At 42.4% G+C, this 26,594-nt stretch overlaps 2 protein-coding genes across 2 annotated transcripts in view; one reads left to right on the top strand and one right to left on the bottom strand.

The window, feature by feature from the left end:
• Positions 1 to 170: 170 nt before the first annotated feature.
• Positions 171 to 24,835, top strand: T265_08669 (hypothetical protein; the record flags this gene model as incomplete). Its single annotated transcript, XM_009174540.1, has 15 exons — positions 171 to 293; positions 333 to 401; positions 449 to 601; positions 857 to 1,023; positions 1,057 to 1,174; positions 1,221 to 1,258; positions 1,344 to 1,608; positions 5,215 to 5,304; positions 6,261 to 6,320; positions 6,945 to 6,980; positions 9,715 to 9,853; positions 11,411 to 11,600; positions 17,280 to 17,449; positions 23,028 to 23,104; positions 24,353 to 24,835. The coding sequence occupies 15 exons, from the start codon at positions 171 to 173 to the stop codon at positions 24,500 to 24,502; spliced, it is 1,845 nt and encodes a 614-aa protein (XP_009172804.1).
• Positions 23,024 to 26,594, bottom strand: part of T265_08668 (hypothetical protein) — a gene marked incomplete at both ends in the record, with an annotated part of 92,274 nt that continues 88,703 nt past the window's right edge. The window contains one exon of the mRNA XM_009174539.1: positions 23,024 to 23,092. Within this exon, the coding sequence (XP_009172803.1) occupies positions 23,024 to 23,092 (69 nt within the window). The remainder of the gene's footprint in view (positions 23,093 to 26,594) is intronic.

Raw genomic sequence — 26,594 nt, 5'->3', positions numbered from 1 at the left:
TTAGTCGAACGTCTAGTCACGTGCCAGTCATAGCACGTTCACGATTCGCAGAACATCAGCCCGACTGTAGCTTCATTTGTTTACTGTGGCCAGTAGACGGATCGGTACGCCACAAAGGTCACAAAATTAACCACGTATAAACCCAGAGAGACACTGGGTTCCTAAACAAGATGTTATACATCCCTGTGATCGTGCTGACATTCGTGCTTTGCACCAAGAGTGATATTATCATAGCCCCTGATGGTCAACTTGGACGCAGATTTGAGGGCATTGGAGCTATTAGTGGAGGAGGAGTAAGTAAGCTCTGATCCATTCTGCAATCATGTTCGAAGGCCACCAGTAAACTCCTTCCAAACTATGATGAGACGCGTCTGAAAGAAATTCTGGATTATTTGTTTAAGGTGAGTTAATTGTCGCTACTTGTTTAGGCTCATGTCCATTCGAATAGCCCAACTATGCCGCTTCGCTGACTCAACTAAAGGTGGAAATCGGTGGTGATTCACAAAGTACCGAAGGAACAGAGGCGTCCCACATGCACACAGAGATGGATTTGGATTGTGGCAGAGGCTACGAATCTTGGTTAGTCAAAAGAGCCAAAGAAGTAAGTTCACTTTTTCTCGTGGAAGAGCAGTTTACTCGATTCCAAAACAGATCAATCCAGGCATTAAGATTCACGGTCTTCCATGGACGTTTCCTGGATGGCTGGGTCAAAACCCGTACCAGTTTCCAGAAAAAACAGCAGACTATATAACAAAATGGGTCATTTGTATGAATGAGACTTTTAATGTTGAGGTGGATTATATTGGGGTGAGGCTCACTCCCCTTCTTACTGTGACAATGCAAAATGCTATCATAGATATGGAACGAAAGACCATACGATGTGCAATACATCAAAATACTTCGTCAAACGCTTGATTCTGCTGGATACACTAACGTGAAGATCATTGCTTCTGATGGTAAATGGCAAATCGTCAAGGCTGTTCAAACCGACAATGATTTACGCAAGGCAATCTATGCGATAGGGTAAGCTTCTAGTGGTCGTTTTCAAAGTTGTAGTGCACATTATCCAGGCACAAATTCAAATGATGCGGCAAAAACATTGAATATGCCGTTATGGGCGTCCGAAGACTATTCAACTTTCAACGATGAAGTTGGAGCGGGTTGCTGGGCTCGAGTAAGTGTTTTAACCTTAGAACAATAGGAAAACTCTTTCTTCACAGATCCTGAATCAGAATTATGTCAACGGCTTGATGACGAGGTGAGTAGCTAGATGGACACACTGTATTCTATCTGAGTCCCAAATGGATACTGAACGTCGAATTATTTCTACTTTACTTGGTAAGCACCATCGCATGGAATCTAATCGCTTCGTACGCGGACAAACTACCGTATTCAAAGTGCTCTTTAATGACAGCAAACGAGCCTTGGTCTGGACACTACACAGTCAATGGACCAATATGGGTTACGGCACACACGACTCAGTTCACCAAACCGGGATGGCATTATCTGGGACATGGGACGGGAGTGGGACACTTGCCAGAGGGAGGCTCTTACGTGTCGCTCGTGAGTCCGGATCGGAATGAGTTGACCATTATTGTAGAGACGATGGTAAGTGTAAAAGAATAAGCAGTCGTTTTTGCTTTTCGAAGCTTTCCTTTGTTATTCTTACCTTCAGGAATAATGGAGTCTGACAAACTCAGAATATTGTCCTTGATTTTCGTCTCGCTAAGTGGCAAGGATATTCATTCTTCCTAGAATGGTACCTGGATATCGGAGTATTGTTTTTTGATTGTATATCTGATTCACGAAAACGAATGACTTGTTTATTCTTATCAGTCGACCTTATTTATCGATCATCAATAATGAAACCATTGAAGGACAGCTTCAACTTTTTGACCAACCATTCACATCCTAAAATGGCCGAGGATTTCACATTACTGATAAGCTACTGCACTACTTTGGCGTCGATTAACCGGGATAATTGCGGGAAGACCGGAAATGCACCATTCATAGGAGAGTGGTGAACATTTGAAGATGCGTTGCAAGGCAGGCAACTTCATGTGCATCCTCAGGAACCAATCACGAAGTTTCTGGCTTCCTAAATTGAGCGAAGGTGATTATATTCCACATATTTTCCAAAGATGCAGTAGGCTTCTTCATTGGTTTTTAAAAGTAGCTCTGTTTTGGGTGAGTAGTATCTTATGTATACATTTCTTGTGGACTGTTAATCCCAATTCGCGTGTTTGAATTCATACGGACACAAATGGGTAGCCGTCCAAAGATTCAAGGCACCATTCTTTAAAGTTCCCATAAATTCAACCTGATAGCCAAACCAAACGTAATTCATGAAACCGGAAAAATGGTTCCTCCAAGGGAATTGGCACATATTCAGAAGCCTAATCAATGAAACACGAATATTTGAGGAAGTTTGGATGAATACACTTCTGGGGTGGATTCGCCATTCATTCAATGTCCTTTCATATCCAAGACTGGGGCACACAAGTGACAAGTAAAATGCCCGTCATCTAGACCTTAACAAGTGAGTAGTTTCGGCGCCATCTAGACAAACAGAACAAAGTCTTACTTCTACATTATAATAACAATATTTGAGGTATTTATTGGGAGCTGGTTTCCTTGCTTTGTTCCTTTATGTGCTCTGGCTTCGTTACCTTTATTAAATGTTCTAATGTGACATAAACCGCCTGGCAGCGCCGTGCAAACATTCTTAGCTGAACTCTCGACAAAACTCGATTGAGAATATTCTGGTAATGTGTTGGAATATCGGTAGCTTGGTAACGCACAACGCACCTACAAAGTAACAATAACGCAACACAGATTATGATCGGACCAACCAGAATCCAAGTGCGATGAACACCAGTAGCCAATCAGGCTACAGCTTAAAGCTGCTCTTTGTAAACTTCATAACCGTAAGCACGAAGAGAGAAAGTACCCAACCAACAACGCACTAAAGACGTCTTCTCAAATGGTGACGGACCGTTTGCAAATCAAGTGTCAGACTCCGAGAACAGACCAACCAGCCACTTGGTTAATTACAACCTAAGAATACTCTGTTGAAGATGAGGGCCAGTGCGTCTGTCACGTCGAAGTAGAAAAAGAAAGAGTAAGAAACCTTCATAAACGGTATGACAAAGTAGGATGGTGACGCGTTTTCCTTGGGAAAAGATGTAATCAGTGAACGACGGAAAGTGTCCTCTTTGGTTCTGGAGCTTAATTACCGCAATGGACACAATTCCATTGCGCCAAAGTCGCTTTCTCCATGGCAGCGCTTCCCATGGAAAGGAGCTGGTAGCTTCTGGGCGTTCAGTTCAACCATTTACTGGATCACAACCCAATTTCAACTTCTAGCGTAGAATGAGTACAACATCGTCCAGTGAGCAATGACAAAGATAACGTGGCTTGTGTTTCATCAAAACATAGGTCAATAGACAGATTCATCACCAGACAGCTGTTCGTATTGAAGCAAATCTAGTAACTAGCGAAATACACTCATTTGCAAAGGAATTTGTTTTTTTCGAGAGACTCACCTGGAACCCAGCTGAATCTCTCGGTTTTGATGTTTCCAGGCAACTGAATGTGCTGCATCAGACCGTCCCATCTTTCCGTCGCTACGATATTCGAGATATCACGATACACATATATTTTTGTAGCGCACTATTCATAAGGTTATTGCAAACACCTCAACAGCCCACGACCGGTTTCGCCCTTCCTGAGGCTCAATAGGTAGGCTAGTAACCACCTAAAAATAAACGACAAAAAATCTTTCATGTGAAGATGCTTGGAACCAATTGAGTAGTCATCGTTTTTGAAGAAGTTTGGTGACCATCGGTAGATTCATTGGTGGGCAACCAGACTTGATGAGCATAAATAGGGATAAACAAGCAACCAAGGAAAACAGACTCGGCGATGGCGGGGCGTGCCTTAGACAAGTGACATGAAACAAATCTGGAGAATGTGGAAGTTTTAGGATGAAGACTGCAATTCACACCACAGCGGCTGATAGCCAAGGCGGTGGAAATTACTAAGCGTCACAGCGTGTATAGAATCAAGGGTTTGGAACTGGTCAGTGTATGGGAAGCGGCCTCAGATAAGCCGAGTTGACACGTGACTGTGTGGTTATCAATCCACGTTGAATCCCTAGCAAAAACTGGGGTCGAGGGTGGAAATCCCAACCAGATCAAAGGTCACAGCATCTCTCTTGCAGCATTTATCTTAACACCACCTCATCCACACAGACGGACAGAAGGTTCAAACGACGTTCAAGGGGGACCATCAAACGAACCGGACCAGAAGAACTAGACCTTACGCTGAACCCTAACTCATTTGGGTTTACCTATCGACCCAACACTTGTTCACCCATCCTAACACACAAAAATCCCTCGGCCGACACCCAACAGAGATTTAGCTTGATTTAGCTGATTGGTTCTCCTTCCGCCCTAAACCTCGACCAACCTCGGAACCTATTCACTTGGCCTACCGAAGATTGTGTCAAAAGCAAAACGTCGCCCAGCAACAAATCTACCGATTGTCACCAAACTTTTTCGAAAACAAGAAAACTAGTATTTTGCTGATGCACAAAACATTTGCGTCCACTGATTTAACTGAATACGATAAGGTGTAAGCACACCATCTGAGTCGCAAATACAAACGGAGATACTGCGCTGAAATGGTAACAGATGTTTCAATGCTTGTTTCGGTGCTTCACAGATCAGAATGTACCGGATGTGCGGCAGCAGACTGAAAGACGTGGAATACGGCTGTGTTACGAACACTGTATAATACAGATAGCTTGTATTGGTTCGTTTGTCTTAACCCGTCCCCGGAGATGGTTTCGACACCGGAAGTGCCCAAGGAAGCAATGAAAATGATGATTGAGCAAAACTGAAAGGATTCAGTTTAAGGAACCAGACCACAATAAAGCACATATTTAGTGTCAAACAATGGCCAACGAAACAACCAAACGCGTAAAGTATAAGAAATATTTTTGGATGTTAAATATGAGGGCAGTTGTTGAAAGAACAAACATTCACCTAGCCGATGGCGGCGGTTAGCTTGCGCAGAAAATTCCAGACTCTGCGAACAAATCAGCAGCAAGTACCACAGTACTATTTCGATGAAAACTTTCCTTCCACATCTAAGTAATGTGTTTTTACCAAACCGTCCCTTGTGTTTTCTTTATACTTTCTATTCTAACAGTCCCACGATCATTCATTGTGTATTCGGCCGAGCCTACCACACTATACTGTCAATCCCCAGAATGTAACATTTATGATCACTGGAGAAAAGGTAAGTTTCTCTCCCGCCTTCAGCTCGCTTGGAGCATATTTATGCAACTTCAGCACCAGGTATTACTTTGCTCGGTTGCACTTCAGGTCACGATTTTCGGGAAGAATCTATCGGAACATAAAAAACAGGACAAAATTAAAGTTTTTACCGAAATCATACGTGGTACTATCCTCCGTAATAAACTTCCTAACCCGAGTGCCTTGTACCTGCGATACGAGACCTACATGTTTATCTATATCGTTGTAACCAACAGACCGTATTTCACCTGTCCAATCAATTTTAACGCAAAACATACAAAGTCTGAATCAGTACATCGGAAACGAAGAAGGCAAATCATTTCAAACACAGAGTTGCATGTAAATATCAGGAATATTGACGTTTACTGCAGCTTTCGTACACTGTGTTGAATGGTCGTTGTAGCCGATAAGACAATGAGTTTGCAATCCAATGACAATCTCGAACCATAGGTTACCGGTTAAATCTGAATAAAATCGGTAGGGCTGGGATGCTAAGTAGAATCAGTAGATAGATAGATAGATAGTAGGTAGATAGACCAACTGTTGTATATTGACTACTGTACCCGCCATTTAGGCCGGTTTTATCTAAGAAACGTTTGTTTCATCTGTGCCCATTGTTGTGATCGATCGGGGAGTTTCAGTGAAAGTTGTACGAGTCAATAAGCCCGATTAGATGATTCTGAATGTGCGATGACGGTAAGCTATGCCAAACACTTTTTAAACAGAATTTTGAGCACAGTAAACAAAAGACTGGATTCACCAGATTTTGTTACTTCGTGAAAAGAGTTCTCTTCATATAATTCTCACTATACTAAAAGATATAGTGAAACATATCCTCGTGTGCTGATCCTGGTGTTTGACACCAAAGCAGTTCTAAAAGTTGAGTATAACACGATACGAATATTGTCACACTAATGATGCTCAATAATTCTGTTTTAGTTCTCTGGAGATGAAACTCTCCATGTGTACCGGACAAAGCTGGAGTTCGTCGGCGAGAAAGTAAGTTAAAACTATAGACACACAATTGTATTGGACAATCTGACTACACTAGCACAAGACAGTGGACAGCCAATCAGAGCACGGTGACCTGTCGTTAAGTCGTTACATTTTCTGCGAAACTCGTGGAACTGCACAGTCTTCCTGTTGTATCCATGTCATCTGACATTTAGGATCATTGGCGAAATATCACTCCCTCAAACGCGAACGATAGGACGTTAGTCCAAAAGGCTAACTGTTGCGCTTGTGATATTTTACGCTTTGTTGCCTTCCACAAACTTTGTTTGTTAAAGAAAATCATTTATTTTCCTAAGACAACCAAGAAGCCTGTCAAAAATCCACGTTTTGAGAGCATCATCCCGGCTTGTTTCGATGTATCACTAAAGCCACCATGATATTCCGGCGGGGAAACTGTTAATTGCTAACTCATCAAAGCTAATAAACGCCTGTAGATCAGGCATTCTTACTGATGATGTATATTTCATTATGTTGATTGGTAATCAGTCATCAGGTTTAGTTGAGATAAGTTAAGATAGCGTAGGATACAGCCGACGAAATCAGTCTAGTAGTATAACACAAAGAAGAATACTAAATATAACCGAGTTTCATACTTATTTTTCGCCTCAGGAATCGGAGTACTTCAATTACGAGGGAGAAATAGAGGTAAGCTCTGATTTTATATTGCTCCATATTCTGTTACTGGTTTCGGAGCACTGCCGAAAGGAATCGGGTCCCTGAAATATGGGTTAATTATCACTGCCAATAAACATAAGCATTGAACTATTAGGAATTCTCTTACTCAATACAATGATCCGAAAGCCTAATGATAGACCAGTTGCTGATTCGCCAAACATGCGGTTGTCCAACGATCGAATGAATAAGGTGTATCCGTTGATGTACAGATGTATTTAATGCGCCTTGTGGTTCTATTTTCGAGTATTTTTGAATATGCCAGATGGCCCTATAGATAGTCTTCGGAGAAGGACCTCCGTGAACAAGCCGAACTATCTCACTCTGCGATATCAGCTAATGATTCGTGAACGTGCCGTCCAGTGAGAGAAAGCGTAGCGTCACATAATCGTTCGTAGTGCGAGGAGATGTGGGGATCGTATTGGAGGTTTTGTTCTCTAAGTGAAGCCAAGTTATACAAAAAAGCTGAGGATCACCGTACAGCTGTTTCGTCCATAATAAGAATCATCAGTAGTACAAATCTCCCTGGTGTCTCGATATCCGGTTAGTAGCTCAGAGGAAGAATGCAATTCACACGATGAATAAAACTACCATTTGAGAAGTCGTTGATCGATGTGGATTCGTGATTTAAGGATGAGAGGCTCTATATCCTGTCCAAGTGCTAGGTAGTCACACTGCAAACCAGCCACCGGTGGGCGGAAGACCGAGAGTTCAAACTAGTAGTTCGAAGGTTACGGGTTCGAAATCTTCCGGAGTTTTGTCAGATACTTACTGTTGCTAATTCCAAATAAGAATGAAACAGGTTTACAGTGTTTCTTGACTTTTAAGCATAAAGTGACTCTGCCTGCAGGATATAACGTTCATTGAAACGCCGACACACCTAACCGAAAAGGCCCTGTCAGGCCAGGAAGGAGGTTTTGGAAGATAGACCTCATTATTCTAATTTGATCGCTGATATGAATTCTAGTCACGATGTTTGTTTTCGGAAGAAACTCAAGCAAAAGCTGGCGTCATTGTACAACCGGTCACAAATGCGTCTTGAGAATCACATTGACAGTAATAACCTGAAGACAGTGTCATTGATATACCATGTTGTCTGTTCACGAAGCTTATGTTCTTTGGTTCCATGGGGAAACATTCATAATTGTAAGGATATCAGTGATTGGATACCACCATAATCATAAACAAAAACAGTTAAGGCCTGGTGAAATACACTCGCTTTCAAGTTGAGTTGGTGTTGATGGAATTTTACTTGAATCTTCCGCTTAGTGTATTCTTCATCCAAGTAGGTTGCATAAATCCCCCCTCATATTTTATTTGGCACGATACCCAAGATTCACAACATATTTTCTTCGTAGAACGCACTACTTGCAAAGCTACTGAAAATACTTTGACAATACAGGACCAATTTTGTTCTTATTGAGACTTATCAGGTTAGGCGAAGCTTCATAACTAATGTGAACCGTCCACACCGCCATATCTTGAATTGGATACATGAGGCAGTCCTTATTCAACACACGCAGCGGAAGAAAATCAGAACAAGTGATACAGCATTGGTTTGCTTGAGTCTCTCGTTTAAATCAAATTGGTGTATGAATTAACGCATTTGGCGAATTTTTTTGAAGTTAGAAGATATATATACAACTGCATGACGAGCCTTACCAACGACGACACTGGTCCCTGTTCCCGAAAAGTTTTCAGCAACTTTCTGAGTAGCGTGTTCTGTCAACAACAAGGGGAGCTAAAACTTGTTTGCTATGTTTCCTGAACTCCAATTTCTTGTACTTTCGTATAAATACTAATGCGTCGTCACGGTCGTTCTTGTTGTTGACGCTGTCCACCCGTAAGTTTACTTCCAGCGGGCACGAGATGGCAGTCAACCAATGTTAATTTATGCAGGCATTGTGCTCATAATTTGAGTCAGATTATAGCGTACGTTGGAATAAACTACCAGGTTCGCGGTAAAATCTACGAGGACGTTCTTCAGACGTGCGCACTAAAAGTGCTAAACATTACCACTGACAACAGAGGAGATAGTGTCCAAGCAAACGTTAATTTGTCCTTCGTTACTATAATCACTTTACCCCGAAAACACATTTCTTACATACAACTGACAATCCATTTCCACTAGCTCGATCCCATGTGACCGGAGTTTCGTCTGCCATTTGACCTCGATAGGTCATACGTCTACCGTCGCTATTAAATAAGCCGCATTACACTCCCGACTTAAAAACATCACTTGATTTTCGAGAAATACACTGATTTGCAAATCAATTTGGTTTCTTCAGGAGACTCAACTGAATCTCTCGTTTATGATGTCCTCCAACTGAATGTGCTGCACACAGGCCACCTCATGATTCAGTTGGCACGAAATTCGAGATATCGCAGTATATTTCCATAAAGGAAACTACTCACAAGGTTGCTGAAAACTCTTCGACAGCTCACGACCGGTTTAGCCCTTCACTTGATTTTAATTTGACCAATTTGTCTTGAAGTTTTTCTACTGTGCTGCTTGTTTACTAACTATTCCTTAGAGATTATTGAAAAGTCATCAAGCTGTTCTCCTTTCGCGTAGCTGTTCCCAACTCACGTGCACGTAGCTTTCCTCTGCTTTTCCTTCTCAAGTAGGCTTCGCTGTCAGAATAACTATCTAACAATCTTTGTTTGGGAGGAATAAACTGAAACCCTTACCCTTGTCCGTTACCAGATTGTGAACAACAGATTCACTCTTTCTTTGGATATTGATGAGTTGTACACACTTTCTACAATAAAAGCTGTCGAAAATATGTACCCGAAACCTCCACCATCAAGCCCGTTTGCGTTGCCGTACGTGGACAATTTCCAAGGTAAGCTACGGAACATTCTTGACGGTGATGGTGTTGATGGGTGTGATAAATCTGACTAATGTCCGGGGAACTTGACTGTGCCTATATCGCCCAGTTGGTATAGGTATTAGAAATTCCAGTCAAACGATAGCTTAAATAAAATCGAATATCATCCAAGACAATTGAGTGAAACCAGCCAGGAAATGTTTTTTTACTGATAAACATTTTTGTCAGTTGATATTCCAAGTTGCAATTTGAGTTTATCTATGCTGAGAGTCGGAGAAGCATCACATGATCGTTCTAATCCCTCTGGGGACCAACAATAGCGCGCATCGCACGAACCACAGTTCGACTGACGAGGGTTTGTCACTCAAGGAACTGATCAAAGCCTGACCAAATGATGGGTGCAATGTATTCACACAACTGAACAACCGCTGATGACAAGACAATTTTTCAGCCACTCGGTGGCAGGCTTCGGGTATGACTCTTCCTAGGAATTCGTGAAATTCGCTCGGTTGATCATTTCCAAAGTGTGCGATGCTTCTTGGCATTTCATGACAGACTGCCTCCAATTGTAGGATGAAACATCCACTAACAATATGAAGTCTTTTCTCATACTCTTATGGAATATTTCGGAACACCTTTTTGTGCCTGTATAGTCAGGATTTTACCAGTAATCATGGAACCCTGGTTGGCTTCAGAGGAACCACTGACAATATAAAATCATGGGCAACTGTGATCTCAGATAACAGAATCAACCCTTTCAACTGTAAAGCAATCACAAGGAAACGCGCAACGAAAATATAGTGTCTATGATCAAGGTTTCCAGTCAGTGTTTTGATGACGGACGGCTTCTGTTTTGGGAATGTAAATGATGTTGATCTTTCAGAAGAGAATGCCGAAATCTTGCATGCATTATAGGAAACCGCTGGCTGTCTTGAAAGAACGTAGTATTTTACAGGTGCCTACAAAAGCGTGGGAGAAAGTTGTCTTAATACACTTGAAAAAGCTGGCAATTTTACATCAAGAGTCACTTGGTGTTTGAACTTGTGGAATTAGTAGTTGATTTAACACAACGTAACACCCCCTTAGCTTCGTTGGGCTTGTCAGGCAATTCGCCTTCTCCTCGTTTTCATTTTGCTCACAGGCTTTCGGGAAGAATCCAGAGAGTTTCTTAGGAATTTCCTAGTGACTGCCTTTGGCGTAAATAATTCGGATGCAGCCGTCCTGCAATGGATTCTCATAGCATTTTTATTTTCTGTTGTTTAAACTGTGACGAGATGAACCGCAATCAATCAATCCATGTCGAAGGGCCAAAATTATTGCTGTGCCTCATCAACCGTGTGTACCACAAGGTCGGTAGTCTTGGAACTTCATAAATGAGCACCGTTCAGGATGGCCTACAAAGCAATACAATCTTAGTCCACTTAGAATTGAAGTGCATCTTTCAGGTGTTGTTTATTCAAGTTGTACTTTTGTTCTTCCGCAAATGTTGGCACAAAAACCTCTGGGCTGCAACTCATATTAGGTTCCCACTCCTGCGAGACAACTCAGAGATTCCATTTTGATTTTTTCTAGTCCGCAGCAATGGAAAAGTACGAGAACCCGAATACTTGACTCCTCAGGTCGGCTACTTTGAATTAATTCGAGATCCGCAGCAACCGGCAACCGGAATAACCATACTACAACAAATGCCTCTGGTGCAGCCGATCGACTGGTGTTACGTGGGTAAAAACCCCATTGCTGTGATGGGCTACGGTGACGATTGGTGAGCCTATATTACTTTGTTTGGGTTTGCGCAACATATGCTACAAATATTACTAAACCCGCTTGATGTTCGCACTTGGTTAAGGGTAGAATGGGACTTGGACAAAAATACAACGATAAAGAAGCAGTCGCAAAGCTCGTAATCACCACGAAACGTACCGTTCCGGTATTTCAAATAGCTAAGGTTCAGAGACCATATTTTTGGGTCTCATTAACTATAAGTTTCGACTAATGTGAAGCGACGCTTGCGGAACGTGGGATTTTTTCCCTGATCCTGTAGTTTATTTGAAAGCCAAGTCTATGGCAGTTACATTTTGGAGTGTAAGCGTTCATGTAATGAGTGAAATTTCGATATCCAAACACACGAATCACATTTCGGTATGTATGATCTGCAAGGATAAACGATGACTTGATTAGAATTGTCTTGTATGACAAAGTTGATAAAAAGGTTTTGTTGGCGTTTTTGAGGATGTTTTCGAAGAGTTACAAGGCATATTGGACACGATTTAACAGCCGCTGTTTCCTCCTCGACAGAGGCATGGTTTTTTCAGCAATCAAGTTTGACTAAAGTATCATTAGGTAGCTTAATTCTGTCAACACAGTCGACAAAAGACAGGTTTTTCAGCAATCAAGTTTGACTAAAGTATCATTAGGTAGCTTAATTCTGTCAACACAGCCAGAAATTTTGACGGTGATTTTTGGAATGGTATACTCAAACTTTTTCAAATGAAAGTTTCACTATGATGCATTCACTAATATAAGACCAGTTCGTGGACCTTTTTACCTTGGCTTCAGTGGGATTATTCTGGTTGGTCCACTCTTATTAAAGCCCACTCGCAGGACCCAGCCTGATGGTATTCATGTAGTCTTAAGTCAACAACACTCGGTTCTACTCGTTCTAAACCAAGTGCAGTTATTCCACTGGGACACGAAGTGCACTTTCCAGACGAGAGGGTGAAAACAAATCCGGTAACTCTTGCAACTACTAAACTGTGTGCATGGGGCTTCATTGAGACTGCGCCCCCGGTTATAAACCAGAATTAAACGCAGTTAGGTTTTGTGTATGCGGCGAATTCGGGGTGGCTGTAGCCATATATAGACAAGAGTATGGATGGTGTATGAACCAGGCTAACTAGTAAGACGAAGTCACATCTTGGTAAACCAATCAAGTCTGCGGAAATCTTGGGTCAGATGCCTTCAGGTTAGAACATCACATTTCCTCAGAAGAAACAATGCTAATTTTTGGGTGCAAATAGTTTATTCAGTCCATCTGGAATTATACGAATTGAATTTTATTCTTTTATCCTTGAAAGTCATAAAAATTCTGGAACATATGTGAGTTTCATTCCATTTCTGAGATGTAATTTAGATGGTCCGGAAGTTTTATCGAACTGGCATTTTGGGCTGAGGGGTCGGTGTCTCAGTTCTATTAGTGAGTATGTTGAATTTGGATGGATAGTTATGGTTAAAAAATATGCATACCTGTTGTTTCACCAATAAATAACTCATCTATTCGAACACCTTAATGTCTTCTTAGTGTGTCTTTAGTGTCTACTTTCATTCTATCAGTTCCACGACAACGTAGCGCGAACCGATATGGTTGTGTTTGCAGCACTGACTCTGATTCCGTATCGATAGTTCTCAAAATTTCCATTCCATTGCCGCTCAGATTCCTGCTCATGAAGCTAACAGTTTTTCATTTGATGTGCATTACGTAGTCAGTGAGTGCAGGTCATACTGGGTTATAAGGCGCGACAGAGAGCTCTCAAAATGATGGTCACCGTCCGAGAGAGTACACAAGGGCGTTCCTCATCGAGCACTACTTACAGCGCCACAACTCCGAAGAGTGTGACCAATTCCAAGATAAATTCTGATAGTACTTTCCCTGTCTTTGAGATCATCTGGACAAAGGAGATATCCATCACTATTGGTACATTTGGTGGATGGTTGTCAGTCAATGAACTATACGCTAATTGTCGCTCCAAAACTCCCGCGTTCTCCAGACTAACTCTCTAGAAGTGTGCAGATTAGTATTACTTGCAGTGACTAACTGTTCCTCGCTAACCGCAATGTTGAGGACGTTGTAAGCAGTGAATTAATTTTTTCCACAACTTAGGAAACCATACACATGCTTCTTTCGGTACCTAAAAGTCATGATAGGAATTTTTGAATACGAGGATTAGTTCAACGTTATCAGAGGTGGTCGTTTCAGAAGAGCTTGGTAAACAATCGGTAGTTTTTATTTGGGCAACGTTTCGCTTTTGACACAAAAGCTTCATCAGGCCAAGTCAACAGGTCACCAAATTTCCCAAGTTATAAGGCAGACGGGGAACCAATCAGTAAGTCCTCTTCAAACTAGACCAGTGTTGAGTGTCAATTAACGGCTCTTGTCGGCTAGTGTGGGTGCCAAAATCTTGAATTGATGGGTTGGAGGGGTTTCAAATTAGTTGCGATCGCTCTTTGTTCCTTAATCTTCCAATTCGGGGTGCTTCACTTGGTGATTCACCTCGGGTGCCGCTGTTAGATTTTCCTTGGTATTTGTGGGGTTGTGAGTGCTCCGACAATTTAGTTTGAGGGGGTTGAGGTCAAGTGGATTTCAGATGATAACCGCACACCAACACGTGTCAACTCGAGCGACCCAAGACCGTTTTCCACACGGTAGCCAGTTCCACGCCTTCCATTCTGTTAACGCTGGGACGCTTGACGATTTCTACCGCGTCGGCGATCAGTCTGTGTGACGTGGACCGTAGTTCTCGCCTCAAAACCTCAACATTTTCTAAATCTATTTTGTGTCCCGTGTCCAGTGCGTGTTCCGCGATTGTTGAGTCTTTCAGTGTAACGCTTGATGTCCATCTGCATTTCTCGGCGGTCTGTTTATTTTTCTATTTTGTACTCCGATTCTGGTGTGCAGTTTGCTGGCCGTCTGTCCTGTAGAGATCTTGGTGCAGTCGTTACATTTAATATTGTAGACACAGTCCCTGGTTCTGATTGCCGGGAGGCGATCCTTTAATTGCACCACTACAGAGCGCAGAGTGTTCCCCTTCTGGAAAGCTGTTGGCTGTGTTTAGAATGCTTCGAATGACCTCCGATGTCTCTGGTTTGTATGGAATAACAGCGGTCCCGATCCACTCCCTGTTGGGTTTCGCTACCGGTACCAACACCCTTCGCAATTGAGCTAGCTGGATACCCACTACCCCGAAGTTTGCCCTTTACTTCAATTTGGGCCGCTGTCCTGTTCGATCATTCTGTGCACAGGGTCCTTACGCGCCTAAACATTGATGACACAATACTGCCGAACACCGACTTCGGATGGGCAGATGAGTTGAGTAAAACTGCCCCAGTGTCGGTTGGCTTCTCGTACACCGTGGTCTTTAGTCTCCCCCAACCTTATGTGTCATGTAGTCTAAGAAGGCCAGTTTACCCGAGTTTGACTCCATCTCCATACTAAGTTTGATCTGTGGACCCAGTTCATTGAGATAGTTGTAAAACTCATTAACCTTGTCCCGTTTCATGACGAGGAAAGTGTCATCTACATACCGCCAGAATATCTTGGGTGGGTACGGGAATCCGGCTAAAAGCTCTCTGTTCAACTTCTTCCATAAATATATTTGCCCAAAACCGGGATATTGGAAGTCCCATTGCTAGACCTTGTTCTTGAGTATAAACCACTCAGTCAAAGACGAAGTGGGTGAGATTCAGAACTGTTTTTATGCCTTCCACTATTTCATCTACCGTAAGCTGTGTCCGTACTGACAGGGTGGTGTCCGCTAACAGCAGTCACTTGGCTATTTCTAAAGAAGCCCCTTTTGGCACATTTGTATATAACGAATTCACATCGAAACTTACAAGGATGTCATCCGGTTCAACAGTGGCACCTGCTACTTTGTTGGCAAAGTCATATGAATTTTTAATGTAAGTACTAGATTTCCCGGTGAGGGGCTTTAAAATGAAGCTTTTGTGTCAAGAGCGAAACGTTGCTCAAATGAAAACTACCGATTGTTTACCAAGCTCTTCTGAAACGAAATCTGCACACCTTTGTCCCGAACTTATACGCACTAAAGGCACGAAATGTGCATCCGAAATGTCTAGATACAAAAAACCCACAAAAAAGTGTTCTCGGGGCATTTACAACCCATTCACTTCGTCGTTCAGTATTTATGCGATCTCACACCACAAAATAACGAATCTTGGTATAACTGCCATCAGTTCTACAGTCTGCTTAATCCGCATTTTGTCACCGGTTCTCGTACGATGGGCAGACCGATTAACTGCAATACTTATAGTCACACTCAGACATTTGACTTTGTTAGCGTTAGGTCAGCCGTCGTTAGATGTGGGTTGTTTCATGTCCTGACGTGAGTTACGTCAGTGGGTAGCCGAGTGCTCTATTATGTTGTGAAGTATGAGAGTACAGTGTAATAAAGGAATCGTGCAAATCCATTACAATGTATGTTGTGTTGTGATTGGCTCTCCTCTGCCGTTTCAGACTAACCTGATTCCTCCTTTCCCCCCATTTTTCTGGCTTGTCTTGTGTATGTCAGCGGCTCAGATGTCCGACTGCTGGATGTCAGATCGCTTAGCCCTTGTTTCTGGAAACGTTTTTTTGAACTTTCACCTCATGGCATGTAAGCCTCTCTTGCTTAATTCATATGAAGCAGTACTGGTGAAAGTAATGGATCGAAATGATGGCTTGCCGTTTGCTTACAGATACTCACGAACTACGCTGAATGCTTCGGCAGCTACAACCAGTGTACGACCAGTACGCGGTTATTACAGCTGATAATAATGATGATGATTGTGTATTCTGTAGCTTCTGGTTTTAGAGGGACCTCTCCCAGTTTGCTTCTAGCCTTGCCAATTGAACGTAGTCACTGGACAATTTGCGGACACATGGTCCGTAGTTGTTTTCAATCAATTGGAAAAGGTTTGGTGATACCATGTCGTTTGCGCGATCGGTCGTTGCACAATTGTGTTCACATGTGGCGTATTTCAATTCTAGCTACCTTATCGATATCCTTACTAGGAGAAGGGACTTCGCGTGGAGTCCACTCATCATCATGATCATCAACTCATACCGTTATGGTTCGTTTGCGAAATCCAAGAATCCACTGTTCCTCCTATTTACTGCCGTAAGCGAAGTTGCGTGAGGACATGGTTTTTCCCGAGAACGATAATACCATATCAAATTGGCCTCATAAGTGGAGATTTCGTCATGTAAGTTAAGCCAATCTATGCTGAAGAGCCGCAAAGTACAGCTGTTTCTTCCTCATTGGGAATCATCAGCAAAGCGCACTTCACGTAACTCTGGAGTGTCTCGAACCCGCAACCTCCTGGCTTGACCGTTCGGCCACGGGTGGCTGACCAGCAGTGTGATTAACTCGTACTTAAACAGGAGTAAGTAAAGCAACACTCCTTATAACTGGTCACCAATGTACATTATAGTAAGCAACCATCTGATGCCCTCATTAGAAAAGCTGCTCTTGATTAACCCTAATTACTGAATGAACGTTTCAAATAATGGAAGATGTCGTTATTCTCAGTACACCACCACTGAAGAGTTGACCACGTTTATGCCGGTAGTGTCACTAAAGTTTCATATAGTCACATACTAGGAATGCGAGAAACCCCTTAAACAATAATTTTTTCAACCACTTCTCACCTGTTTTCAATCAAACCGCAGGGTAAATATGACGGTCAAATCAACCGTTATGATGCCTTCTGAAAATAAAACGCACTCAATATTTATTGCTGCTCGCGTTCAGCATGGCGGATGCAACTTTCCCGCGACTGCCGGTATATTCGCCTGGTTAGATTTCTTGAAAGGACAATACCGACTGACCAGTGACCTGAGTAAGTTTCTCTTACCATACAGATGTGCACTTATGGTTGACTGAAAAAATCAGTCAGAGAAAAAATTAATCAGTATTTATTCAAGTATTGTAGCCGGTAAATGACTGTTAAACGGCAAGAAAACCGTTCATTATCTGTTGTTACCCTTTTTTGAGCTAGATGCTATAGTAGGATTGTTCAATTCACGATTCAGTTTTTACCACTTGTGTGACATAGCGCACTTGCAAACACGACTCTTTTCTATTTAGCCTCGCTAAGCTAAGAGCACAAAGCATGTTCGCTCTCTGCCGTGAATGGAACCCAAAAACCTGCTACTTAGTACCAAAAAGTTCGTCCCAGATGTTCGGGTTCCATCAAGGCAGGTTATCAACCTGAAGCTCACAATGCTCATATACTGGTGAAAGGAGTCGTTTATTAGAAAATGCCAACTGAACAGTTACAGACGATTGGACATTGAAGCATAACTCACATCCATCTTGTTTACAAAAAACTGAATATCCATCTCCTCCTTGAACGCGTCTTCCTGAACTTCCCTGTATATTCTTTGACTGTTGCTCAAATCCAAGCGAATGCGACTCCACGAATTCCGCAATAAATCCCACTTTTCAATAGACGCGAAGCGGATATACGAGAAAATCACATACTACTCGCATGCCTTCCCATCAGTAGTATCACACCCACCGCTTCTGTGAGAATCGCAATTAGAACTAGTATTTTCAGCGACACAGAACCCTAGTTCCAAGATTTTATCAGTCTAAAAAAATATGATTTTATCATAACTTTTATAGTTTTTGCATCTGCTCATCAGATTAAATATTATTTGCTTGCACCCTACTTCTCCCACCATACATCAAAAGGGAACCATAACTGTTGTGTTGATGTAGTTCCTTTAATCTAGTATCGTACGGGTTAATGAAGCGGGAACAAACGATTAGGTAATAAAGAGGTAAAATGATGCGAATAATCTCTTGGTAGCAGACAGACGCCGCACAACCCGACGGGAGCACAAAGGGTGAGTTAATGTTGGTTTGTTCAAACTCAAACCATCAGGAAGGTCAGCTTCCTGGAAGTATCCACTGAATGTCCGAAATCTACCGAGACTCTCAGCTCCGCTAGATGTTGACCAGACAGACAACACCCCCTCAACATGCAGCGCGCCACAGCCTTGTGTCAAACCCAGACAGCAAGAGTCGGCGTTGATCAAGGCCAGACAACAATATACCGCACGTCACAGCCTCGTGCCAAAGCCAGAACGTGTGCGTCAGCATTGGACTAAATTCAGACAGTGTCCTTCCAATAAATAGCTTGAAACAGTTGTACTTTTCGCACTGGCATGCACTCACGTCTCGCACTCGCTTGTTCGGGATATAGCTGTTGTGTTCCCTTCTGTGAGTCTTTTTTCCTCCGGCACGAGGCACTGGAGCGGGTCGGCAGCAGATACCTCAGATTGGCGAATCAGCAGACATAACACAAACAGAAACATTTGGTAGGCATCTTCTGGGTCCGAACCGTGGACCTCCTGAGCAGTAACTTCATGCCTTAACCACTAGAGTATCCATGCTTATCTAGCATCGAACAAACTGTCGTCAAATAAACCTGATTCATACTTCAAAGTCGGCTTTCAGTAGGCCTGGAGAATTCAGCTTGTGATCTTGACCACTCTCCGCTCACGTCAGCTTGAATCAAAAACAGGATGAAGTTAAGAACTAACTATAAGATCTGCGAGCACGAGCGACTCTTCGAACTAGGACACTTTTCAGTCCGTGGTATACAGTTCAGTGGCTGGTGTGTCCAATTTTCTATCATATTAGTGGAAAATTTGGTTCGTTCGGCTACAGAATGACACGGGCTAGTGGCTATTTTCTGCGTCTGAGTACAGCATTGTGATGGAACTAACTAGTTGCATCACCGCATGTGAGTTCGGAACCAACACCGAAGGTCATTTCCCGTGAGTAAACGTATGAAAACACAAGCGTGTTAAAGGCCTACATCATAATCTAACGCCTACTTACATGGCCGTGCTGACGTCACATGGGATGATGATGAGACGTTTGTAACGGAACTGCTAAGCTCACCGCACAGAAAACAGCTAGCCAACTCAATGGAAAGGTTATGGTAAAATCGTATGCTACCCAGCTAATTCTTCTAATTCCTGTCATGATGTAAAGGAGGTACGGGGAGAGACGGTCAGCCGGATTTTCCAAGCTTTTAAACCATGACTGTGACTAGATATTTGCAGCCTTCTCCTGTTTGTATGGAGTGTTACATTGTCGTATATCTAAGCACACATGGACGTCCTGGGCAATGCAACGGGGACTAATGAGAACGTGTTTTATATTTCTATGGTTTATTGCGCACTGGATAACAGTCACTGCAATTTGAAGGAGTTTCTCGTAATAATATTCTACAACTGAATGTGCTGCACACAGGCCGCCTCGTGATTCAGCTGGCACGACATTCGAGATATCGCAGTATATTTTCATAAAGGAAACTACTCACAAGGTTGCTGAAAGCGCTTTGACAGTCCACGACCGGTTTCGCCCTTCTTAGGATGTATTTCTCAAAAATAGTCCAATTTGGGTTCAAGTAGAACATAAAGTTGACGGAAACTCGGGGACTGCGCATACCTGATGAGTCCTAAGTAGGGCGAAACCGGTCGTGGGCTGTCAAAGAGTTTTCAGCAACCTTGTGAGTTGTTTCCGTTGTGAAAAGATGTGAAGGAATTTTGTTTTTTATACTTTTTAAATGAACGTCACTCGTTTAGATTTCACAGTGTGCTAACTAGATGTATATGCTGATGTCTAAAAGCATAATGTTTGCTTCAAATGAAAGTTGTATCTGTTGGAACGCAAGTTCGAACCCTTGTGCCAGACTTCATGCTTCCAATGTAATTTTCGATGATCCCTGTGACGTAGTCCCAAAGGTCGGTAACCTATATACATATATGACTGCTGATTCACTGCAGCAAGGGTCAGCCTGCAGGTTGGACGACCTTCCAACCGGAGCCAAACTTACCAGGTGATGTATTTGTATGCTTCCGTCAAATCGTTACATACAGTGTGCTGAGTGAGAGTTCATTGGAAACAGTCACGTTCTTGCCAGTGGCGGGCATCACATTTTCGGAAACGACACAGATCACCGTAGATGGAAGGCTTGAGCTACCTCACCCACTTCGCTCAAGCACGGGGCCTAGCAATGTAACATCCGGTATTCCCGGTCTCAACAAACGTTTGTGTGGCATTTTAGAAAAGAAGTTCTAGCCGATTTCCCGTATCCGTCGGAAATGACTAAGTGCTATTTAGATGAAACCTTAGGTAGTGACGGAGTTAATCTGAGGCACATGACCTCAGACGGTGTGCTTCAACTGATAGGTAGGCAAAGAGAGGCCAGCTGTTAATAGGGTCATTTTGAATTCGCTCACATGCTATGTCAACTATCACCAGTGTCTGAGTAAATGCTCCGTGCGGGAAAGAAATCGATCAGACAGTCGCTTAAACTGAAGTAAGGAAGCGGTCTTGAAACCATGTGTATTCAGCTAATTTGATTAGGCGTTATTCGTGAAGAATGTGACGAACTTCAACAGAAAATAGATTAGGACTGCTGTTGATCCATATAGACCAGACATGTGTGGTGTCATTCGAAAGAGCATAAGTACGATTAACATAATAGCAGATTTTTAGGAAGGAAACTCTATACGCTACCCACTGGTCTAAAGGATGAAATGCCGCTCGGCGTACAAAACCACATGTTGTGTTAGCAAAATCAAATGCAAATGATTCACCAAGTTCCGCGTAAAACAGTAGGTTGGGTGACTTCACACAGAATGCCTAAGCACAACAGAAAATTACCAGACAGGAAAGAAACGCGAAGGATGTCGAGGGCCACTGATAGACTCAGCATCAAATGAGTTAGGCACGCAACACGAAACAAAATTAAAAAACTCCAAGCATCCCAATGCAAACGGAACAGAAGATTTAAACCTGGCGAACTTGTACGGTTCATTATCAGCCAAGATGACGGGTGGTGGTGTGATCTGCCAGTGGGGTCGCCAACGGAAGTGGCGTAGATCTCATGTACATGGAGAAAAAATCTACTTAATCTCACCCCCCAAACCAGTTTCTACAAACCCAAATTGACCATCAACATTTTTAAATGACTATCGACAGAAATCATCAATTAAAGTGCTCGGAGCTGGAAGATCAAGAACCTAAATCCGACCAAAGTGATTTGAACCCCCAACCCAACTTTTGCACCCACAATAACTAGCAAGTCCTCCAAGCAGACATTCAGCATTGATCTAGCGTGTCTGTCGGAAATAGTCTTGCTGATTCAGCAACACATTTATAAACGACAGAGTTAGCTGGTTTTCTAGTGAGTCGCCAGTAAAAAACAAATATTACGCAAATAAGGATATTTGAAGAACTTCGAGCAATCTGGGTTTAAGTAGTGCATAAATTTAACGGAAACACGGGAACTAGGGCTACTCGAGGAGCCCCGAGAAAGACTGCTGATGTGTTTTTAGCAAACTTTTGGGTAGTGTTTCATGTCTATACAATGTATTACGGTGTTTCGAAAATCGTACCAAGTGAAATATGTGGTGGCTTCTTGCAGCATATTGAGTTGATGAAAACATAAAAGATAGAAGATTCAGGTCGGAATGTCACGTAGAAACCGAACTGGTATGCCAACGAGTATACCTGTCAAACCATACTGATTGAATTTCCGTCTGCCTTAAAACCCGACCAATCCAGTAACCAATTTATTCAAACCGAAGAATCCTTAGTGTTAAGTGGGAAACATTGATGAGCTATAAGTCTATCAAACATTTTTGAGAACCATTTGACAGCTGAGCTCATTTGTATATCAATCTAGTTTTCATAGGAGACTCAACCGAATCTCTCGTTCATGGTATTCTTAAGGAATTCCGGCTCTTTCTTCAGTTGGTACGATATTCGAGGTATTGCGGTAGATTTTCATGAAAGAAACTACTCACAAGGTTACTAATAATATTCTTTTATAAAAAAACATTCTCGGGGAATTTATTCCTATTATGGTTTGCACAAACAATTATGAACACAGCGAACATACACTCATTTGTAAACTTTGATTTCTCGAGAGACTCACCTGGAACCCAGTTGAATCCCTCTTTTTTATGTCCCCAGGCAACTGAATGTGCTGCATCAGGTCGCCTCATGTTTCAGTCGCTACGGCATTCGAGATATCGCGATACATGTATATTTTTATGAACCTCTTATGAACCTTTTTTATGAACAGGGCCTAGGAAGTGTGGGACACAAAACGACATCATAATGAATCAAAACGTATGAAACCTGTCCAAAGGAAAACCATTTTCGCGCAGACAACCATTTACTGTAAATCCAGTGTGCCTCAATAGACACGCCTGCCTGCAAATATTGCCCTGTAAACGCTTCTTCACCCACAGGGGACATTGGGCATTTGTTTCTCATTTTATCCCGTTGTTACCACACGCTGCATTGTGAATGTCGAAATTTTTATAATGATGGAGCAAGTATGGGTTGACATCGTCAAAATGAGCTTCTATGGTTTTGTTTTTCAGCGGGCTCTAACTGGCTTGCGTCGGGCCCAGTGAAGTTGTTGATGGACCGCTGGTACACACTGGAGCTGAAGATTGAAGTAAGATATTAAGCTTTGTCTTTGGTAGGCCTATTTTCTTCCTTTTCGTCGAAAACAGAAGCGCTGGAAAACAACCAGCTGCTGTTTGCTCTCCGTCAGGTCGCTGAATAGCATGAGTCACAGGGAGCAAACACTGGAGTGACCGAATTCATGGCTGCCAATAATGCCAAAGCTCCCTAGGTGACATCCTGTTAAATTTCAAGTTTGGCAGTGGTAAGGTCTCCAGAATGATCGGTTAAATATTATTCCCATAAACAACGAAGGTGCGCACGAGTAGTCGACTAAAATAAACAGTTAGATCGGACCATCAAACCATTTTCAGTTGTTCTACCGTGGACACCACGGTTGGAGATTTCACACTCCTTAGCCTTAGCTGGTGGATTCAATTGATATGAGAGTTATGATATTCCCTCAAAAAGCTTCAATCCAGGGCAAATTCCACTTAGCAGCTCAACAATGAGTGAAGTTTGATGTTTATTGGTCGATGGTAAGGGATGTAATAGCGCGGATCCAAGAAAATCCATCAAAACCTATCCACCAGAAGAAGAAGCTTACTCTCATCATCAGACACTGTGTTAGCACCGATGACAGAGTGGAATGAGCAGTCTGGCTAATGAGGCCTTATGAAACCGCCAAACAATTTAGCATCCGGTTATGTGAAGTTTCACAACCTGTGAACCAAATCACCCGATATCCGAAACTGATTAGCCTACATATGGCTGTGAAGTCAGATGCACCCGAATCGGTCATGTAGACGAATCAGTCCAAGTTCAACTGTGTACTGATGTGCACGGCGGGCCTTGTGATTCTGAGATTTTCAGAAAACAAACGTGTATTCACCGTGTACGTCCAAACGAAATTTCGAAGCATACACCTTGTAACTGTCTAGTCCAGTCTAGTCTAGACTGGTCAGACAGTCAATAGTCAGATTGATCGACTGAATCAACAGCTGTTGAAAAAGACTGTGTGAACTCTCTCTCATCCTTAATAAGGGCGGCACGTCACATCTGATACAAGACCACTGCTAACAGACTGATGGTGACGATACAAAAAACCCTGGAGAAAAAACTATCCTTCTAAAAAGGAAAGTCCACATTGTACAACGTTACTCAAAGATAATGACTCTTCATTAGTTTCCCTAACAATTCTGATTTTATTTGCTATCTCAAATCTCACAGGAAGATGCCTCAGTAATCCAGTTTTATACATACTTTCCTGGTAAAATTGGTATCATTTGATATGCTTCAGGGACTGAAAGCTACAATGTTGCTGAACGGTGAAGAACTTGATGAAGTTGATGGGATTCCCGTAATCCGCCCTGGATTTGTAGCCTTGGGATGTGAGGGCTTCGGAAACGCACGCTATGCCAACTTTGCAGTGGACGGTTTGCCAGCGTGACCGGGTCTGCACTGGGGATTTTCTTCGTGAATACACAACACAGTTATTTTGATTGCCAATTTGAAAATGTAAATTTTGTTCTACTTCAAATTTGCACGCAAGGACCAGCCGTCAACCGTGTTACGCTTTCTTCAAACTTGTGGAAATGCTAAGGAAAGCTTTCTATATGGGAGTAGGCTTTTTCACTCAGCAGGATATCTGTCGAACAATAAATCGTCGAGTTCGTTTGTTCGTGATTCGCTGAGCACCACAGCCTTCTCATGTGAACATGAGTCTCCTAATGGAGGATCATACAACTATCTTCTATTAGCATTATACATATATGTAAACCAACCCTATTTGTTATGCCCGCGTTATGTGAGGAAGCCCGTACGTTCGGACCATATAGACCGTTACCCCTACTCTAGATTCTCGCATGTCTATGATGGTGAAGGCTTTTTTGCATAGCTGTCAACGCACACGCACCAATAAGCGAGTATTTATTTTTGGGGGCAAGAATACCATTGACGGAAGTACACTATTCAATTGGGATACGTTCACATCGTTTTAGAAATCACAGTAGGCTACTATACTGTGTATTAGGTTGACAGGTGGCTCCTTATCTCTTAGTTTATAAATGAGCGAGTAGGGCTTTCATCACTGGCGGCAAAAATCCAAATTTTCAGCTCAGACATGACCTTTATTGCGTGTTAGGGCCTCTTCCAAAACTTTCCCTCCAATCTAGAGCCTACCCTCCATACGGCATCAAATTTGGAAGGTCCTTTTAGGGTTGTGTTGGATTTTAGGACTACTGATGAACCGCCTCTTATCTACTGCTCCCTGTATCTAGAAATCCTCTCAGTGAAACCCTTTAAGAATTGTGCATGTTGAGCATGTAGACAAATTGTTGTATCGTGGGTGGCCATCTGTTGGTTACGCCTGCAATGAGCCTGCCAGACTACGCGATACGGAAAAGACAGAGAACTCGGGACAAAACATACAGAGCTTCTGCGTAAATATATAGGGTGACGAAATGGCCAAATATGGTCTTTCGCTTGTTCGTTCTGTACAGCCAATGGCGGTGTTCAGGTCGTGAACAACTTCAGTCCCACTCCACTGGTCTTATGTTGCTAAGCTGTGTTTGGTGAGCTCCGCCAACGCACCTGCTTTCCGAACGAGTCGCACCGATGGTGACGTCTCCTCACATGTATATTTTCCATGTCTGGGCGCGTCCTGACACAAATAGGGTTTACATCATGGATTCCTCAATTTCTCCCGATTCGATCTACAAGAGTTCAAATCTGATGAACATTCGAAATGCTAAAACCCGAGTGTTCCACAGATTTCGCTGGAGAGAGATTGGACAATGAGTGGCTACTTCAACTGAGGGTGTCGAACTGTTTACGGATATCAACAAAAATGTCGGACTGGAAACATCTAAGCACACCATCTTTATAATAAAATTGGAAACTTGCACGGGTTTTGATTATTTTTTTCAAACATTTTGTAAACTTCATTAGACAGGGCTGCTTCTTTGTTCGCTGGAACGTTACAGTACTGCGTGTTAGAAATAGTTGAAAGTTAGCTCTCACGCGGTAGGCGGAACAAACTTCATTAAAAAGCAAAGGAGTTTGGATAAATTGATGTATCTGATACGACTAAATACATAGAGTAAATTACAATGGTAAAAAGTGATATGATATTGTCGTGGAATCGGTGAAGCAGCTGGCGGGTTTAGAAAAGGAATAATACACTATTAAAGTAAACCGATGGTTTAAAATATTATCCAACCTATTTTCAATCTTTCCAAATGTAGCAGATTGGTCACTACATCTCCATGTTTGAAATCAGTCTTCCAAAGAGCAAAGGTCGGGGATGGTATAAATTCACTTTCTTGAAGTTTGCCTCATCAAGGCTTCTTCAAATCGGACAACAACTAAGTACTTATCATTTCATCATCCAGAATGCCATTCAAAAAAAAAGACGTTTCTGAATACATGTGACAAGCTTCTATTTTAAATTGAAGCAAAAATAAAGAGGTGTGAAATTGTTTTGCAAGAGCTACTGTGCATGTCTCTTTGATGCGAGTTCATACCCTTGTGCTGATTGCAAA

This window comes from Opisthorchis viverrini (genome assembly GCF_000715545.1).
Source record: "Opisthorchis viverrini unplaced genomic scaffold opera_v5_235, whole genome shotgun sequence".
Lineage (NCBI taxonomy): Eukaryota > Metazoa > Platyhelminthes > Trematoda > Opisthorchiida > Opisthorchiidae > Opisthorchis > Opisthorchis viverrini.
Note: the sequence above shows the minus strand (reverse complement) of the source record. Positions and strands in the feature narration are given on the sequence as shown.